At 34.8% G+C, this 21,324-nt stretch overlaps 1 protein-coding gene across 1 annotated transcript in view; it reads right to left on the minus strand.

Annotated features, from left to right (window-relative positions):
* Positions 1-4,867: 4,867 nt before the first annotated feature.
* Positions 4,868-21,324, minus strand: part of PCLO (piccolo presynaptic cytomatrix protein) — a 384,943-nt gene continuing 368,486 nt past the window's right edge. The window contains exons 23-25 of the mRNA XM_082398709.1: positions 11,583-11,717; positions 11,028-11,173; positions 4,868-9,076 (exon numbers count right to left, since the gene is read on the minus strand). Of these exons, the coding sequence (XP_082254835.1) occupies positions 8,936-9,076; positions 11,028-11,173; positions 11,583-11,717 (422 nt within the window). The 3' untranslated portion in view covers positions 4,868-8,935. The remainder of the gene's footprint in view (positions 9,077-11,027; positions 11,174-11,582; positions 11,718-21,324) is intronic.

Raw genomic sequence — 21,324 nt, forward strand, 5'->3', positions numbered from 1 at the left:
AAAAATAAACAAATGTGACCTAAGGAAACTTAAAAGCATTTGCACAGGAAAGGAAACCATAAACAAGACCAAAAGACAACCCTCAGAATGGGAGAAAATATTTGCAAATGAAGCAACGGACAAAGGATTAATCCTCAAAATTTACAAGCAGCTCATGCAGCTCAATATCAAAAAAACAAACAACCCAATCCAAAAATGGGCAGAAGACCTAAATAGACATTTCTCCAAAGAAGATATACAGATTGCCAACAAACACATGAAAGAATGCTCAACATCATTAATCATTAGCACAATGCAAATCAAAACTACAATGAGATATCACCTCAAACCAGTCAGAATGGCCATCATCAAAAATCTACAAACAATAAATGCCAGAGAGGGTGTGGAGTAAAGGGAACGCTCCTACACTGCTGGTGGGAATGTAAATTGATATAGCCACTATGGAGAACAGTATGGAGGTTCCCTAAAAAACTAAAAATAGAACTACCATATGACCCAGCAATCCCACTACTGGTCATATACCCTGAGAAAACCATAACTCAAAAAGAGTCATGTACCAAAATGTTCATTGCAGCTCTATTTACAATAGCCAGGACATGGAAGCAACTTGACATTGACAGATGAATGGATAAAGAAGATGTGGCACATATATACAATGGAATATTACTCAGCCATAAAAAGAAACAAAACTGAGTTATTTGTAGTGAAGTGGATGGACCTAGCGTCTGTCATACAGAATGAAGTAAGTCAGAAAGAGAAAAACAAATACCGTATGTTAACACATATATATGGAATCTAAAAAAAAAAAAAAAGGTCATGAAGAACCTAGGGGCAGGTCGGGAATAAAGATGCAGACCTACTAGAGAATGGACTTGAGGACAAGGGGAGGGGGAAGGGTAAGTTGGGACAAAGTGAGAGAGTGGTAGTGTATATATGGACATAAATACACTACCAAATGTAAAAGAGATAGCTAGTGGGAAGCAGTCACATAGCACAGGGAGATCACCTCAGTGATCCGTGACCAGCTAGAAGAGTGGAATAGGAAGGGTGGGAGGGAGATGCAAGAGGGAGGGGATATGGGGATATACGTATGCATATGGCCAGGAAATCATTGTAAAAATTGTTATTGGCCTTAAAAAACTAAAAATAGAACTACCATATGACCCAGCAATCCCACTACTGGGCATATACCCTGAGAAAACCATAATTCAGAAAGAGTCATGTACCAAAATGTTCATTGCAGCTCTATTTACAAAGCCAGGACATGGAAGCAACCTAAGTGTCCATCAGCAGATGAATGGATAAAGAAGATGTGGCACATCTATACAATGGAATATTACTCCGCCATAAAAAGAAACGAAATTGAGTTTTTTGAAGTGAGGTGGATGGACCTAGAGTCTGTCATACAGAGTGAAGTAAGTCAGAAAGAGAAAAACAAATACTGTATGCTAACACATATATATGAACCCTTAAAAAAAAAGTGTCATGAAGAACCTAGGGGCAGGATGGGAATAAAGACGCAGACCTACTAGAGAAGGGACTTGAGGACACGGGGAGGGGAAAGGGTAAGCTGGGACGAAGTGAGAGAGTGGCATGTACATATATACACTACCAAATGTAAAACCGATAGCTAGTGGGAAGAAGCCGCATAGCACAGGGAGATCAGCTCGGTGCTTTGTGACCACCTAGAGGGGTGGGATAGAGAGGGTGGGAGGGAAGGAGCCGCAAGAAGGAAGAGATATCAGGATATATGTATATGTATAGCTGATTCACATTGTTATAAAGCAGAAACTAACACACCACTGTAAAGCAATTATACTCCAATAAAGATGTTAAAAAAAAAAGAAAAGAAAAGACAACCCTCAGAATGGGAGAAAATATTTGCAAACGAAGCAACGGACAAAGGATTAATCTCCAAAATTTACAAGCAGCTCATGCAGCTTAATATCAAAAAAACAAACAACCCAATCCAAAAGTGGGCAGAAGACCTAAATAGACATTTCTCCAAAGAAGATATACAGATTGCCAACAAACACATGAAAGGATGCTCAACATCACTAATCATTAGAGAAATGCAAATCAAAATTACGAGGTATCACTTCACACCAGTCAGAACAGCCATCATCAAAAAATCTACAAACAATAAATGCCAGAGAGGGTGTGGAGTAAAGGGAACGCTCCTACACTGCTGGTGGGAATGTAAATTGATACAGCCACATGGAGAACAGTATGGAGGTTCCTTAAAAAACTAAAAATAGAACTACCATACGACTCAGCAATCCCACTACTGGTCCTATACCCTGAGAAAACCATAACTCAAAAAGAGTCATGTACCACAGTGTTCATTGCAGCTCTATTTACAATAGCCAGGACATGGAAGTAAACTAAGTTTCCATCGATAGATGAATGGATAAAGAAGATGTGGCACATATATACAATGGAATATTTCTCAGCCATAAAAAGAAATGAAATTGAGATATTTGTAGTGAGGTGGAAGGACCTAGAGTCTGTCATACAGAGTGAAGTAAGTCAGAAAGAGAAAAACAAATACCGTATGCTAACACATATATATGGAATCTAAAAAGAAAAGGAAAAAGGTTCTGCAGAACCTAGGGGCAGGACGGGAATAAAGACACAGACGTAGAGAATGGACTTGAGGACACAGGGAGGGGGAAGGGTAAGCTAGGACGAAGTGAGAGAGTGACATGAATATATATACACTACCAAATGTAAAATAGATAGCTAGTGGGAAGCAGTCGCATAGCCTAGGCAGATCAGCTCCGTGCTTTGTGACCACCTAGAGGGGTGGGTTAGGGAGGGTGGGAGGGAAACGCAAGAGAGGGGAGATATCGGGATATATGTATATGTATGGCTGATTCACTTTGTTATAAAGCAGAAACTAACACTCTATTGTAAAGCAATTATACTCTAATAAAGATGTTAAGAAAATAAAAAAAAAACCACAGAGGCGTTAAAAACAAAGAACAAACCAAACCAATCCACCAGCGAACGAACCAACCAACCAACCAAAACAAAAAACTTTAGATTTCTCCATCCTACCTGTGGTGAGCAGCTTTCTGTATCAGCTTGGCTAGGCTGTAGCACCCAGTTACTCATCCAAACACGACTGGAGGCATTGCTGTGATGGCATTTTGTAGAGATATTTAACATCTCTAAACAGCTGACTTTAAGTAAGTTGATTATCCTCAATCTGCGTGGGTGTGGCTGATCTCATCAGCTGAAAGTCCTAAAAACCTTTCAAAAGCTTAGGCTCCAAAATGAAGAAATTCTACCTGTGGACTGCAGGGTCCACTTTGGTCCAAGAGTTTTCAGTCTACCCTTGATACAATCCAAAGGTCTAAAAAGAATTAAATATTTGTTGAATCCATTAAAAAAAACTGGTTCTGTCCCCATCATTCCACTCAAAACAGGCTACACATGTTCTAATTAACCTTATTCTGCCAAACAGCTTTCTCAAGTGGCTACCCAACTGACCCGTGCTTAGAAAGTTCATGCTTTTCTGCAGCTTTGCTTTATCTCCTCTGTTAGATATGAAGTGTCCATTCCTGTGCGAGTCGGCTGGTCTCACTATTTTGTTCAGTTGTTCAATTTATAGATATAAATAGATGTTGGATTTTATCAAATGTTTTCCTCCACCTTATGATTTTTATACTTTAATATATTAATGTACTGGATTTCATTAATTCATTTTCCAATATTGAAATAATCTTGTGTAACTGGGATAATTCAACATGGCTGTGAGTCTACCACTTTTATACAGTTAGATTGGGTTTGTTAAATTTTGGCTTTTGGTATTGGCATCTATGTTACACTTGATCTTAGCAAAACATTGAGAAGGGATAGCACATTAGATAAAAGTTGATCAATCAGTTCAATGCATTCCTAAATTTAATTATTTTACAGAGGTAAATAGAAAGAAAAATAAAAGTAAAAATTCAAGTTAAGTAGATTTCCCATACTGTTTTAAGGTTAAAGAAATGATATATAACATTCTTGCCACAGAGAGAAAGTTATCGAATAAACTAAGATACATGTAAGTCCACTCAAAGATGTACCCCCTGGCCCAAGAGGGTAAATTTGAGGATTAATAAGAGTAACAACTTCAATGTATTAAAATGTATCAAATATGTTAAAGTTCAATTTCTTGATCTGGGTGGTGGTTATAAGAATGTCTGATATAATAATTTATTAAGCTATACATTTGTTCAATTCTGTTTCTGTAACCGTGCTGTTGAAAACATACTTTTTAAACTGGGTGAGTGAATGTATCCATCATATAATTTTGAGAGAAAATGTTCCAGAAAGTTCCATGTCTATATTAAGTATCAATCTATCAAGTTGATAAACACAAGAAGTCGAAGTTGATATTTTCAATATTTATTAGTAAGGCTGAGGCCACAGCCTTTATACAGCACAATTTGCATAAGTTATCAAGATACTTCTTGTATACAATCACAAAACCAAGACACATTTTTACATAGAGTAAAACTCAAGACAGATTTACAAGCATTTTTTATACAAATCTCATGTATTTCAGCTCAATTTATACAACCTTTAGCCCAAGAATTTTTATTTGTTCATTAGATATTCCAGAGAGATTTGGGTAGAACAGAAAAAAAGGACACATTAGCAAATCACCAACACAGCATGCAACATATAGTTAGAAACAAGACATATCTCCAAGTACTCTATTTTTTATCTTGAAATTAATTTTATTAGGTTTTTATTTTTTCAGGCAAGAAATTTATTTCCTTTAACATCAGATGTGTTTTTCTTAGGATATCAGCACACACATTAATTGGTAGTGGGAGCACCTGAGCACATCACCAACAAATATAGACACAATCAAACAAGAATCATATTCACATGCTGAATGCCACAAGGATTTAATATTTCAACTTCGTCTAGGTTACCAAATGTATAGTTATGTACAGGGCAACGAATTAAGAAAATGCTGTCAATCTACGTATCAGATAAGGAATCATTTGATTAAATGTTTTTGATTTAAAGGGTATATCTTTAATAATAACAACAACATGGAACATACAGAAAACATCAATGTGTCATATTCAATGAGAATATGTTTCACTCATTCATTCTTGTGTTACATCAAAGGCAAGTTATTATTAAAGAGACAGCTCATAATTATTCATTGAGCTTTCTTTTACTTCCAGCTCCAAGCTCAAAAAGAGGGAAAATCACTCTGTCACACATAGAGTTATAAACACATATATAGCTGTAGTTGGCTGCTTTTGGAATATTAGACTTTGCAGCAATGAAAATAAGTTTTTAAAAATATTGTTAGTTATGATTTAAATAATAAAGTAAAAAAATACTATAAACATCTTTATGATATATTAATGAAACGAAACGCTGATCAAACCATTTCTAATAAATTGGGCACAATATAGTATATTATTTCATTTTATTTCACATCACCACCAACCTAGTTCACTACCTTTATCACCACGATCATCACAACCGTTCCTATAATAAGAATCAATATCAGCTGGTTACCAGCTATAATATTCCCACAATATGACTATCTTAATGTGTGTGATCCACAAAATTAAATCCACTGATATGCTGAAAATACGCATCTACTAGTGTGATTAATTACAATATGGGCAACATTAAGGAGCAAAGACAATCACTACCCCTCAGTCTTGGATACTCTTCCTTTAAACTGAAGTGATAAAGAGTTCAGAGTCACCAAAAATCTCCTTAACCTTAAGTAAAACAGGGAAACACCAACTTCTTGCTCTTAGTGTTGTCTGTGTCTGTCACGACCATTCTAGATATCCCTGTCTTTTGTAAAAATTCACTCTGTGCTTTTGCTTCACAGCTAAAGGTTTCTTGAGGACCGAATTTTAAACCAAGAAGCAACTTCCGTCTCTGATGACTCAATGAAGTTGTGGGGAAAATTAAGATGCTTTTCAAGGTATAAGTGCTATAGTCAGACAAATCACGTGTTATTTAGAGATTACAAACTTTGTCTCTATTAGGATAAAAAAAGCTAATTCTGGTAAAATAAATGAAATAAAAAGTGGAAAATCATGTGCTGTGATATATACAAAAAGTAAAAAGTAAAAAACACCAGGAGCCCTATTTGCAATTAAAAAAGAAATAGTTTTGTTGTAAGAAGGGTAATCAATATCTTTCAGAAGAAATGCATTTGTAGAAGGATCAGTGTTGCATAGAATAATTCCAGTACAACCTAGGTGTTTGGTCAGCTGCAAACTTGGCACACTTATGCTCTCTGAAGGGGGATGCTGGTGCACAAAAAGAAGTCACTTAACTCTCTGAATTGGCCTGGCCCCATCACCAGTTGTTGGAACAGAGGGGCACCTGTAATGGAAAGACTCCTACTTTTTCAGGTCAAACAGTACCAAGGTATGACCTTTGTTTTGGTGGCACCTCCTTTTGTGTATCCTAAAAGAAACTGCAACTGGAATGAAGTAAACTAACTGGTCATAAACCTCTCATGCACACTTCTGGATGTAAGTGACTGCAGAAGAGGACCCACAGGAGCCAGAGTTTCCTTTTAAGGACAAACAGCAGAGCCTTTTTATGTCAGAAAGAGATCTTCCTGAACCCTTCCCTTCCCCAGTTATGAGTGATGATTATAAGCTTCCTAAAGTGCTAAATTCTGCTGGAAATATCCATGGCAACCATCAGCAGATCTAGTTGTCTCTAAAAATAAAATCCTAGCAATATCAAATCCTTAGCGATCCCCTGGCTGCACGTTCATTTTACAGCAATATCAATGATAAATGACATTGCATTTTCGGGGGAGAGGGTCTTAAAAAATAGAGGGAAGAAAAGTGACTTGTCTTTCTTAGATTGGAAAGGAGTGAATTTGTATTTCTTTATGAATATAATAAAGATATATAACCTGGTATTTATTAGAAATTATTTTTTAATGTCTTAAATTTAATCAATTCCTCTCAGATTTCAAGTATGTTTTTCTTTAAAAATGAGAAGATTCAATATCTGAGCAATATATTTGGAGATGATTTCTCTAATCCCACTAAAACCTCACCTTTGAATAAAGAATCGGCTCCTAAACTCAGAATTCACAGAGAAGCAATTTAATTAATTTATTTTTGTGGATACGGGAATAGGGTAAGATCGGCGTAATTTATTTAATTTATGATAACCCGATTTGCAAATCAGTTTCATTGAATTTTCTCCCTTTTTTAGGTTAAACGAAAGTTTATATTTTAAAGAAAAAATTAGTTTTGGAGCCAATATACTGCTTTCATCCATGTCAGTGCTTGCTATTGGTTTGGAAGATGCTTTTTCACATATAAAAATTGGGAAATAAAAAACTGCATAATACTTATTCCTCACTTATGTGTATAAAACTATATTTGGAAATGTGCTTTCATCTTCTCTCATAGATCACTTAGTTTGATCATCCCAACATCCCATTAGGAAGGCTAGGAATATATAATTATATTTTCCCACAAATAAGAAAACCGAGGAAAATTGAGTTTAAGTGACATGTGCAAGGTGACACAGTTAGTCAGTGGCAGAACCAAGACCAGAAGCCAGGCTTTTAATCCTAGCCGAGTGTGTCTCCTGTAAATCCACGTTACCTCCTTTGTTCACGTTGTTGGTTGATGGGGAAGAGGATGCTTCATTTTAATGACTTAGACGTTGGTCCTTTTAATCCATATTATTAAAATAGCTCAAAGGATATTTTCACCTTAATATAATGTTGATTTTTCACATATTTTCCCAACATTGATGAACTTGATCACTGTGATACTGTCACTAAAGTAGGAAAATAGAGCACTAAAGAGAACTTGAATTTAGGGTCAGGGTTTTCATTTTGCAACAAGTTAATGTATTAAGGGGAAAAAAAGACCATTGTGGAAGAGCAGGAAATGACACCAATTTAATCAATGTCACAGATTAATACGATTTGTTTGCCAGAGGAAGAATTTTCTCTCTGTCCGTATATCATTCAAGAGAAAGAAAATATATGGGATAATACATTTATTTGCAATTCCACAAAGAACAAGTTATCATGCTTCCTAGAACATACCAATTTAATCTAGGTCCTTTGCTATGTAGACTGAAAATGTCTTGGATTAAGGGTAAATTATGGAGTTTTTGATGTTTCATCCAATAGTTTGTGGGGCAATATTCTTTTTTGTTAGCCAGTCATGGCTTTATTTCTAGATAAATGTAATTTCATTTCTACTTAGTATTGTCTTAACTATACTTTATTTCAAGTTTTACTAATGCGCTTTTACAACATGAATTCTAAAACTGGTGGTGTTCACCCTTGTAACATTTAGACACAGAGAAAACCTGTACAATATGATCTAAAAGCTATAATTTCTACATCCCTGGTTCCCTTTTCCCTGTAAACACAAGCTCCTTACTTCTAGTCTGGACACATATTGTAGGTGTATCCTATGTCAGAATCTCAAAACAGTTAGTTGTCTGAGAAGATAAGATGAAGAAGAGACTTTTGAAAACCGAGATTTGTTCCATTAGTTTTTTCCTTTCAACCAAGTTCTTTTGCATAAAGGATTACTTTTGCCTGCGTTAGAAAACATTTTAATCTTTGAGTCTCAGCCTTTAGATAGCTGTAGCTCAACTCTACTCAAAACTTTCTGCATTAAGTAAACAAAATTTCTCTCACTGTTTTTCTTGACAGCCACAAGAAATCCAAGGTTTCAGAACTTTTTTTCTTGTCTTCAATATATGAACTTTTCCATTTGACTTTTTTTTCTATGTTCCACAACAATACATTTGCAAGCCTTTGAGTATGTTTTTGCCTTTTGTTCCTCTTCTCATGGTTACCCCTGAAAGCATAGCTTAGAACAATTGTATTCGACTATAGTCTTGATTTAAGACTGTTTAAAGCACTTTCTATACCCTGAGCAGACACATTTCTTCAGTGGGTTTGAGTAGGACTGACCAAAAGTTTGTGCCAGTTGACTATTCTTTTTCTGAGATCCACTTTGTCAAGCCAGATACAGGCTTCGCCAATCAAGGTCTTTTTCATAAACTTCCCTCCATTGGAAAAAAGTAAAATCTAGAAAAAACAGCCAAAATTATATATATTTGTGTGTATATTTTCAACCTCTTTTATGGACATTTGCTCATCAAAGAAGTAACAGAGACAAGAAAGGGTGAGGGTGAGAGAAGTAGCAGGCATACTTGTAGGAGAACTAATAACTAACATGTCCTCAAAAGATTTGCATAATATTAATTAATTTACCTCAACATTTCCCAAAGGCAAAGACATATCCTGAAGCACAGGGGAATTCTAGATAATATTAGCTAGCTAGATAAACCTAGCTAATTCTGACTAGGTTTGTGATTAAACTGATTGAAAGTCTCAAAAAAGAAATTTGCTAGGTGCATGTTTTATTACTTAATGAAATATTAACTCAAATACAGAATTATTTGAGTGGTGAGTACATAAATACGAGTTTACAAGGCGGATAGAACATAACACTGACTTTAAATGCCATTTAACTTACTGGGAATTTTATTATAGGAAGCATTTCCAAAGTGGCTTCTTGTCATAGGTAGAGCTTACACTAGTTGAAATTCCATGGGATCTCATACTCAAGAAATTTTTTTCTTTTAGGGATCAGTTGAAAGAAAGGTAGAGAAACTGAGATGGAAATAACCATTACTCCTTGACAATTCTTCTCTCACGCTCTCTCTTTCTTTTTGGAATCTCCTTCAGATAATTCATCTTTATTCCTGACTAAAATTTACTGTTACATTTCTGACTTCAAAATCTACTTTTCTGTCTCTTTTAGCCTCTGGTTTGGAGATTTCAAATGGCACATTATATGTTTTATTGGACCCTGCCTTCCTATCAAGTTTATCACATTTCAGACAAACTCATGTTCTCTCTCCCTATCCATCCCTTCTGTAACTACTCAATCTCTGTGACTGACACCTTTGTTCACACAGATTTCAGAGTATCCTTTAATTTTTTTATTCCCTTCAACTCTAATATCAGTTAATTATCTCAGTGCAGTTTTTGCTTTGCAATATCTCTTATATACGTCTCTAGTACAGGCCTCTAAGTGCCAGTACCATGGTCTTCTCTTCCCACATTTTTTCAGCTCTTCCCTCCCTCCTCCTTTGTTCTCTTTCATTCCATGTCTCTGTATCTACTAAAGATATACTATGTACAAGCATTGTGCTAGGCTACAAAACAAAGAGCAATGAAAATCAAGCCTTGCACTAGAGAAGCTGAGAGTACAGAAGCAGTGAGAGGTAAGTACACAAATTGTTGTACAAGACTGGGATTAATGGCCTAATGAGATAAGCAAAACATTATGTGAATAAGGTGTGATAAATTACACCCAGGGTCATTATTAAAGAGCTGAGTTTACATTGAAAGATATGGAAAATTGTGATAGATGGAGAGAGATGGAGAAGGGAGTATTGAAGGAGAGGAAAAATATGAGCAAAGAATTAGAGGTTTAACCTGACTTCAAGATTCTGGTGTGAATGGGGTCAAGAGTGAGTGGAAATGTCTACAAGGAGATGAAATTAAGTCAATACAATCAGAACTCACCTTAGAGGACTCTGAATGAGTCAGGATAATGATGAATCATTGGAGGGTTTCAATGTAACCTAGCCAGTGTTTTTAAAAGATACCTCTGCCAGCAGTGTGATAAAATGAATTAAAGGGTAAGATATTGATGGCAAGTAGGCCAGGTATACTGCTGAGATGATTTGCATAACAAAGATGAGGACCCAAAGAGGATTAGTGTGGCAGTGAGCATGGAAAAAAATCTATGTAAAATAAACTAAGTAGGTAGAAGAGAGGCAACTTGGTAGCTAAATGGATGGGATGAGTGGGTTGGGGAATTTTAAAGGGCCCCTGGGAAGTTACCTCTAAAAATTAACTTGTAAAATATCACATAGTATATGATTGGCATTTAAATATTGAATAATTAAATGGGAAATAAATACAGTATAAATGAAAATCTAAAAATCGGAACTGTATGAGTTACCTGAAGAGAATGTCCAGCAGGACTTAGGCTGAATCTAAAAGTTTCATTGAATGAAGGCTCTCGATCATGTCTACATACTCTTGTTTTTTTCTTGATCACCTTTTTTTGGGTAGAAATGTTCATCACATATATTTTCACATATAAATCTGAAAATAAGAATTCAGCTTGGTAAGTGTCCATTAATAATACAATTTTCTATTGAAAGAGTTATAATCGTATACGGAGAGCTCTCCTACATTTTACACAAAGCCAGTAGCCTGTGAACAATTTGTTTCAGACAACATAATTAAAATATGCACCAATTTTCTTAGCAACTTAAATGTTTTCTTGTTGTATAATAAATACATCACTCTACATTTGTGTTGAAAAAATCTAATTTTTAACTAGTAAAATATCAACTTGCTCTATATAAGAGAAATTCATTCTTATTTCATATTTTTCAGATATATTTGGTACACAGCCCAAATTTTAATTAGCATTTTCTAGGCTATTTAGGACACACTCCTAAAGAGTTCCTAGATACATTATATTGCTCATTATCATAAAATTAGATACCTGGTAAGTGATCAGGAGATTTAAATTTGTAGGTGATATTTCTGCACTGGAGGATTTCAACTATGAGTTGTTCCCCATCTGTCTTCATTTCTTTCTTCAGTGCAATCTTGATTTCTCCCATTACCTGAGTTTTAACTGGAACAATTAAATTTAAAAGTTAAGGAATATGTCATGCCATTAATTAAGTGGTTAGTTCAATAATTTACTCATATTTTCGTTTATTGAGTGTTTATCAAGTGCTAAACACCGTATCGCATCCTGTGGATACACAGATGAATAAAATACAGCCCCAGCCCTTAAAGAGAGGAAGGTCTCATGGAGAGACTGGTAAATTGTACGCTTACAATAAAGTATGTTAAGTATAATGATAAGCAAGTAACAAGAGGGGTATGGAAGAAATGCAAGTAGGTAACTATTACTCAACTGTAGATTTTTAGGCCAAAAGAGGTAATAGATGAGACTACAGGGGACTATAGGAAGACAGTCATACATAAAAATAATAGAATTCTAATATAATATAATATATAGGAAGTATTAAGTCAAGTGAAATGCAAGAAGTTGTTTGCCGACAATTGCTCACTACTTACCAGGCTTGCAAAAGAACGCTTGCTAACACAACTAAATGTCGTTGTATATTATATCTACTTCCATTCTATTTTTCTTGTAAAAGAAGTAGGCAACAAAAGTATATGGTAATAACATTACACAAGGGAAAATATGAGTGATTGAAATGAATTCAATGTATTTCTTTCTAGTGTTTATCTTGGATCTTTACATTACTGAAGAAGCTATTCACACTAGGTCAAATTCTTTATTGATTCATCCTTTTCTCTATCGATGCATATATTTATCCACTTATCATTCACCAACAAATACTTTATTTTCCACCCTACTGTGTGATAAGCACTCTGTTAGGAAGAATGGATACAATCATAAGCCAATATACGCATGCTTATTGGTCTTATGGTTTTTCTGTCTATTGGGAAGAAATCCATCAGTGAAATATTTTCGTCAATAAGTGTACAATTAGAAGGAGAGGAAAGGTTCTGAAGTACAAGAGCATGGTTACAAGAAAGCCTAGGAAAGGGCTTCATGAGCTGAAACCAGCAGAATAAGAAAGAATTAACTAGGTGACATGGACGGGGAAGAACATTATAAAGAGAAGGAACAGTGTGTTCACAGAAGGCAACATCATGGGACTGAGGAACTAAATAAATATTCGTGTGATTATAAGATATTGTTAAGTGGTACTACGTTAAGAATTTGGGTTTTACCTTTAGAACAATAGGAATCTATTAAAGGTCTTTAACATGGATGTAGATCATTTGTTCTCAAACGTTTCCGTCTCAGGATTTCTTTATACTCTTAAAAAAAAATAGTGGTACTCAAAGAACATTAAAATTTCTAATTAAAAAGTAAAATTGGATATTTAAAAGTTTATTTATTGATTCAGTTAAAATGACATTAATATACCTATAAATAAGTATTTTAATGAAAAATAACTGTATTTTCCAAAGCAACAAAAAATAGTGAGGAGTGACATTTTATATTTTTCAAATTTCATTAGTGCTTGGTTTCATAGAGGACAGCTGGATTCTCATACCTGTTTCTACATTAAATCCAGTTCAATATGCTGTTTTATTTGAAATATATGACAGGCTCACACAGATATATATATATATAGTTGGAAAAGGAAGGAGTATTTTAATATCCTTTCAGACAACTGTGGACAATCTTTGATACTACATTAACACTTGAAAAGTGGTAGTTTCTTTAAGATTAGTGTAAATGTGAAATCTGAAACTGTATCAATGAACCTTTGGACTGTTACTTTAAAAAACAATTGTCTATCTTGCACCTTGAGTGGACCAGTTAACTATGCCTGAATTGGTAACATCCTATATTGTTCGTTTTGGAAAATACGGGTTTACTGAGTTATGCAGATCTTCAAAACATTGGTATAATTCATACAATATTAAAGGCACATTTGTTAATATCACCATCAATATCATCAAAAAAGTCTGACTATGGAAAAGCTGACAAGCTCAGGGAGGCAGGTATAAGTTTTGGAAAATTTTATTTTTACTTAAAAGTTGATTTTTATTATTGACAACAACTACTGTCAATTGTTTTTCTTAAAGTGAAAAACTCACTTTGTTAAATTTTGAGAAAATGGCAGCTGAATACAGTCAGCCTTCTGCACCCATGGCTCCTGCATCCATGGATCCAACCAACCGAAGATCAAAATATCAAAAAAAATTTTTTCCAGAAAGTTCAAAAAAGCGAAACTTGAATTTGCCACGTGCAGGCAACTATTTACATAACATTTACATTGTATTAGGTATTATAAGTAATCTAGAGATGATTTAAAGTATATGGGAGGATGTACATAGGTTATATGCAAATGCTACATCATTTTATATAAGGGACTTTAGTGTAAGCAGATTTTGGTATTTGTGGAGGTTGGGGAGGCTCCTGGAAACAATCTCCCATGGATACCAAGGGCTAACTCTACCAAAGTTTGAATAAGCAGAGTTTATCTGTCAGTTGTCTTTCCAGTAAAAATGATATTTCTTGTAAAAAAAAAAGCCTGGCTCAGCTTGCAACTCAAAAAAATTGCACTAACATGTTTTCTCAAGTCAACCTTCATATTTTGGTATGCAGCAGAAGTGTTTTATGTGTAGTTCCCATTTTATGACACAGAATATTCTAGAACATAGACTATTAGAAACACATGTACTTAAGGGTCTAGGTTTAATAACAAGAATTTTAATTTCTTTATCAAGGATATTGTTAAGTGAAACAGGCAAGTTTTTCATACAAGTGCATGGTGGTAAAAAATAAATACAGCCACTATTAGTACAATTTGGTGCTGCTGCCCTGATTTATGCTAAGTCACCAGCAGTTTTCTGCAGCATTGCTTTTGCATTATCAATGTAAATGTCAACACGGTAAAATGGTAAATAATATCTTAGTATATTTAAAAAATAATTTTGACCTGGATGCACTTCAACAGTCTTGGGGACCCACGGGGATTTCTGAACCATGCTTTGAGAATGACTGTTAAAGAATATAGTTGAGTAATCTCCAAGAGGAAATTAAAGTAACAAAAGCATCATGTACAAAATCTATTAGATTGTAGTTATTTAATCATTTCGATTTAGTTTTATCACACTTTTGGATATGGGTTTTTAGAACGTATTTCTTCCCTGCATTAATTTTTGCTTTAATTAACTTATATTTTCATGTCTAGATGTACCCTGACATGTGGGAAAATATCTACCAATACCACACTTCGGCCTGCTCTCTTCCTTATTTCAAAACACTAAGTTCCCCAAATAGGCAAAGTTGCCCTCCATGTGTTTTATAAAGTGAAACACAGATCTTCTAGACATAGTTAAATCGTGATAATTCAGCAGCCAATGATCATAGATACTTCACAGTAGCTGGGTGTTAGCTTTACCCTTGAGAAATTCAAGAAAATAAAGTGCAAGCCAAGGATATTTTATACAGCTAAAGTGTCTTTCAAGCAGCAAGCCTATAAGTTTAAGCATAAGGAACTCAAGAATGCCATAGAAAAGTTCATTCTCAAGAAATATATAAGAGGATGGATTTCATCACATCAAAGAGATAACTAGAGAGACTTCAGCCAAAGGAGTGATGGTGAATATTTAATATATTTAATTGTAGAATTGAGACTAAAATAAGAGTGAGAATATAGATGGGTAGAAGGGCAGCCCATAATTGTCATGTATTCTGATAGAGTATAAAGGATGAAACTGAAAGAGATGGATGACAAAGGGAGAGAAAGGGACAAGTAGAATGAGATTGTTGATTTTTGAATAGGTAAATGGTAGGTGACAAGTTATACTATTTAAAATTGACAAGACAGATGGTAAATGGTGAGTAAGAAGAGCAAACATAATAAACGTATAAAAAAAGACAATCATTGGAACAAAGATACAAAGCTTTCTTAATTACAAAAGAAATTTAAAAAAATTAAAGACACCAAACGGAGAAAGAAACACAACAAATCTAACATCATATACACAATAGTTATAAAACAAAATGCAGAGTTGTGATCAAACATATCTGTCATATCAATAAACATGAACAGGTTCAGTGAGCATATTTTTAAAAAGCTATTCAGATTAGCCCATAAAGCAAAGCTTACAAGCTATGCTATGCTAAAACTTAGTTTTGTTTCAAATAGTCACAAATACATAAATTGTAAGCATGCCAGATGTATGGAAACAATAAGAGAGTAGGGGTTGCTATCTTACTGTGAGGCTAAATAGAAATCAGTTTGAAATGTAGTAAACAAGACCAAAAAAAGGACATTTTATAAAGTTAAACATCCATAAATCATAATGAAGACAAAACAATTATGAATATCTATGCACCACTAAAATATGTTTTGAAACTAGAAAATAAGGTGTAAAGATATAGGAGATGAAAGCCAGAATAAAGAGAGTAATAATAAAATACTTTAACACAGTATTTTCAGTACAAGACAGGTGAAGTAGACTAAAATATGTAAAGACAGAATATTGAGACACCATAACCAATACAGCAGATCTCAGGATGTATATATTAAACACTACACCCTGATAAGACAGAAAATATCTTTTCCTCAATTAAATATGGAACATGGATCATATTGACTGATTATGTATTGACTTACAAAGTAGACAACGGTAAGTTCTATAAAATGAAGCTAATACATTGTCTGATAACACACACACACACACACACACACACACACACAAAGACTTTAACGAAACAATTCTTGGCTGAACAGCAAAATACAATGAGAAAATACAGAAGTTCTGAAGAACAATGATAATGAAAACACTATCAGAATCGATGAGAATTAAAATAATGATCAGAGGAAAATCACCAGTCTTAAACACCTATATCATTTAAAGCAGTGATCAGAAGAAAGTGCATATATGCATTAATATTCCATCAACAAAATTTTAAAAAATACAATTGATTTAAACTTCCAATTCCAAAAGCTAGAAAAAGAACAACAAAGTAATATAAAAGAAAGTACAAGAAAATAAATAATAAAAATATACACAGAAATTAATGAGGCAGAGTATAGAGAAAATAGAAAAATAGTAGATAAAATTAATGAATTAAAATTCTGGTACTTTGACTAGCATCAATAAAATAGAAAAACCAATAATGAATTTAGTCAATAATATGTGGCCTTAATATTATGATTTACAAATGGCATGTGGTCTTTTAACTATGACACTACTCTCCTCTCAGTGATTTGGTGTAAACATTTTAGTGTCCTGAATATACCCTAATACTATCAGCTCACATTCTGTTTACACATTCTTGACAGGCCGCAACAGCAAATATGTCTAATATATTTCTTTGAACTTGTGAGGGACCATCTAGCTCAGGTTACTGAACTATTTTAAATAAGTGTAAACAAGCCCATTCAAATCAATCTGTTTTATTTTAAAGAACTTTGCAAGAAAATGAAGAATCTTCAATATAAAAATGAGAAAACAAGACAGATCTTAGAATCTCCTTTCTTTAATACCTAGAAAAACTAGGGGAAAAAGTAAAATTTAGGAAAGTATTAGCCAGTAGCAACTAACCAAAGAATAGTCTCCTGCCAGAAAATGCTGAGTGGTGTGTAGGAATGGAAAGGCAGATTCTGGGAAGGCTCAGCTTAGCAGCATCCCCAACCATACCACGTATCACAAAATTTTGCCAGGAAAAGAGAGATGAATTGCCAAAACCCTGAGAATTATCACCAAGTCCCCAGCACAGAGAAGTGGATGAACAATGAGCTTAGGCAGCCCCAGAAAAGTCATACTAAACCCTTGAGAGTGGCAGCTTTGGCTCATCGCTAGGAAGATCTGAGGGTTTCACTGAAAATAGGAAAAACAACCAGTGCTCCCCATTTACTGGGGATCCAAGGTTAAGGAGGAGAAAAATCCAAAGCTGAGAGAGTCTTTTCATTGGAGTAAGACATACCTGGGCTTGGTTGAGTGAATGCTGGCAAAACAAAAGCAAAAACAAAACCAAAAAACATTTAAATCAAATCTCAAGAGAGAGCAAAACGTAGTCAATCAAGGCAGCAAGTCTATCTGTGAAACAGCTCTATTTCTTTCCTCCAAAGGCATAGAAAATTGGATAGAACTACTACTGCTCCATCTCTCAAACAGTAACTGGGATGGAGGGGAAAAAAGAGTATTCTAACTGATAAGGAGGGAGTCAAGGAAAATACTCCCACTATTTGGAACCAATAGGAGTTGTGGACAGAATTGATCACACCACTGAACATGATGAAATGAAACAATTTTTTTCTGGGAAAAATTCACTGTCATAGGTCATATTCCTCTAAAACTCCAACATGCCAAGCATATAAAATTTATTGTTGCTGTTTACCACTTTCTCACTTCAGAAGAAAGGTAGAATTAAACACTTGCTAACTGAAGTTCTCAAAGCATCACATTGCCTATTTTTTTCTTGGAAGGTTAAATTCACATGCTTCACAGTGTTATATTTGTGAAGTTCTTGTTAAGTTTTTCCTACTCCAGATTGTTCTTTATTGTTTCTACTAAAGGAGGAGAGGAACATACCTACTGAGGTGGTCTCAAAGGACGCTTGCATTAATTATGAGTTGTCACTATCAATCGTGCTTGCCCTTTCACTGGTTCAGAATACCTTTGTCATTGGAAACAGATGCATATGGATGGTGACAAAAACCTCTGTTTTCACTCTCTCCACAGGGTGAGGGAGAGTGGTGGGTGGGGGGTCAGCAACTACAGATCTGCTTGGGCCTCTGAACTGAAGAAGACAATGTACACATAGAGGCCATGTGTGGGTGTTTTGTCATTGTGATTGGAGTAGAGAGTAAATGGGCAGTAAAAATTGCTTTGACCAGCCTCCAAGTCTCTTGGTGTCCCAAAATTTATGTTTTGGTTGTATTAAAAGAATAAAAATTAATCCTACTCTAGAGAAGATATTTATCTTACAACATGATACATAGCTATGATTAAGAGTAGAAAGAAGACTGTCTTTTCTCCATTGTATATTCTTGTCCCTTTGTCCAAGATTAATTGACTGTAGGTGTGTGGGTTTATTGCTAGGCTCTCTATTCTGTTGCATTGATCCATATGTCTGTTTCTGTGCCAGCACCATGCTGTTTTGATTACTGTAACTTTGTAGTATTGTCTGAAGTCTGGGAGGGTTATGCCTCCATCTTTGTTCTTTTTCCTCAGGATTGCTTTGGAATTCTGGGGGTTTTATGGTTCCATGTAAATTTTAGGATTATTTGCTCTAGTTCTGTGAAGAGTGTCATGGGTAATTTGAGAGGGATAGCATTAAATCTGTAGATTGCTTTGGGTAGTATTGCCATTTTAACAATATTAATTCTTCCAATCCAAGAGCATGGGATATTTTCCCATTTCTTTAACTCATCTTCAATTTCCTTTATTAACGTTTCATAGTTCTCAGCATGTAAGTCTTTCGCCTCCTTGGTCAGGTTTATTCCTAAGCGTTTTTTTTTTTTTTTTTGGATGCAATTTTATTTTATAATTTTTTATTTTTATTTATTTTATTTTTGGCTGTGTTGGGTCTTCGTTGCTGCGTGCGGTTTTCTCTAGTTGCGGCGAGCAGGGGCTACTCTTCGTTGTGGTGCACAAGCTTCTCATTGCATTGGCTTCTCTTGTTGTGGAGCACAGGCTCTAGGTGCGCGGGCTTCAGTAGTTGTGGCACGTGGGCTCAGTAGTTGTGGTGCACGGGCTTAGTTGCTCCACGGCATGTGGGATCTTCCCGGATCAGGGCTCGAACCCGTGCCCCCTGCATTAGCAGGAGGATTCTTAACTACTGCACCACCAGGGAAGCCCTTGATGCAATTTTAAAAGGGAGTGTTTTCTTACTTTCTCTTTCTGATATTTTGTTGTTAGTGTAAAGAAATGCAACAGATTTCTGTATGTTAATCTTGTATCCTGCTACCTTGCTGAATTCATTTATCAGTTCTAGTAGTTTTTGTGTGGAGTGGTGTAGGGAAAGCTGGATAGCCGCATGTAAATCAATGAAGTTAGAACACACCCTCACACCATACACAAAAATAAACTCAAAATGGCTTAAACACTTAAATGTAAGACATGACACCATAAAACTCCTACAAGAGAACATAGGCAGAACATTCTCTGACATAAATAATACCAATGTTTTCTTAGGTCAGTCTCCCAAGGCAAGAGAAATAAAAGCAAAAATAAGCAAATGGGTCCTAATCAAACTTACCAGCTTTTGCACAGCAAAGGAAACCAGAAACAAAATGAAAAGGCAACCTATGGACTGGGAGAAAATATTTGCAAACAACGTGACCCACATGGGCTTAACTTCCAAAATATACAAACAACTCATACAACTCAGTAACAACAACAACAAAACATCCCAGTCGAAAAATGGGCAGAAGACCTAAGTAGACATTTCTCCAAAGAAGACATACAGATGGCCAATAGGCACATGAGAAGATGCTCAACATCACTAATTATTCGAGAAATGCAAATCAAAACTATAACAGTCAGAATGGCCATCATTAAAAAGTTTACAAATAACAAATGCTGGAGAGTGTGTGAAGAAAAGGGAACCTTCCTACACTGTTGGTTGGAGTGTAAATTGGTGCAGCCACTATGGAAAACAGTACGGAAGTTCCTCAAAAAACTAAAAATAGAGTTGCCACATGATCCAGCAATACCATTCCTGGGCATATATCTGGACAAAACTATAATTCAAAAAGATACATACACCCCAATGTTCATAGCAGCACTATTTACAATAGCAAAGACATGGAAACAACTTAAATGTCCATCAACAGAAAAATAAAGATGTGATCAATATATGTATATATAACGGAATACTACTCAGCCATAAAAAAGAATGAAATAATGACATTTGCAGCAACATGGATGGACCTAGAGATTATCATACTAAATGAAGTAAGTCAGAAAGAGAGACAAATACCATATGATATCACTTATATGTGGAATCTAAAATATGACACAAATGAACTTATTTATGAAACAGAAACAGACTCACAAACATAAAGAAGAGACTTTTGGTTGCCAGGGGGGAGGGGGGTGGGAGAGGGGTGCAAACTATTATATATATAAAGGATAAACAATAAGGTCCTACTGTATAGCACAAGGAACTATATTCAATATCCTGTAGTAAACCATAATGGAAAAGAATATCAAAAAGAATATATGTATGTACAAATATATACATATATATATATATATATATATATATATATATATATAAATGAATCACTTTTCTGTACACCAGAAACTAACACAGCATTGTATATCAACTATACTTCAATTAAAAAAAAAAGAATAGAAAGAAGAAGAGGAAGAGATGACGGATATATAGAGGGCATAGTTCAAAAATGAGATGACAAAATAATAGGTGGGGTGAAAATGGGGATAACAGAGCTAAAACACAAATAATCCCATTTGAAAGCTGTTAATGAATAAGAAACATCCTGGGAACAAAATTAAATAAGATAGAAATCAGTATTATTGACATAGAGGGAAGAAGGCTTAGGATGATACAGAGAGAAAAATAAAGAAGTTACAGAACAATGACAGATATATTAGAACTGAAAAATATGATCCAATATATCTTATTGCTCAGAAAAAGTAAATTCAAGAGAATAGAAAATAACATCTATTTAAAATATAAAGATATTTCTCTGAAATAA

The sequence above is a fragment of the Balaenoptera borealis genome (genome assembly GCF_965194805.1).
Source record: "Balaenoptera borealis genome assembly, chromosome: 7".
NCBI classification, from domain to species: domain Eukaryota; kingdom Metazoa; phylum Chordata; class Mammalia; order Artiodactyla; family Balaenopteridae; genus Balaenoptera; species Balaenoptera borealis.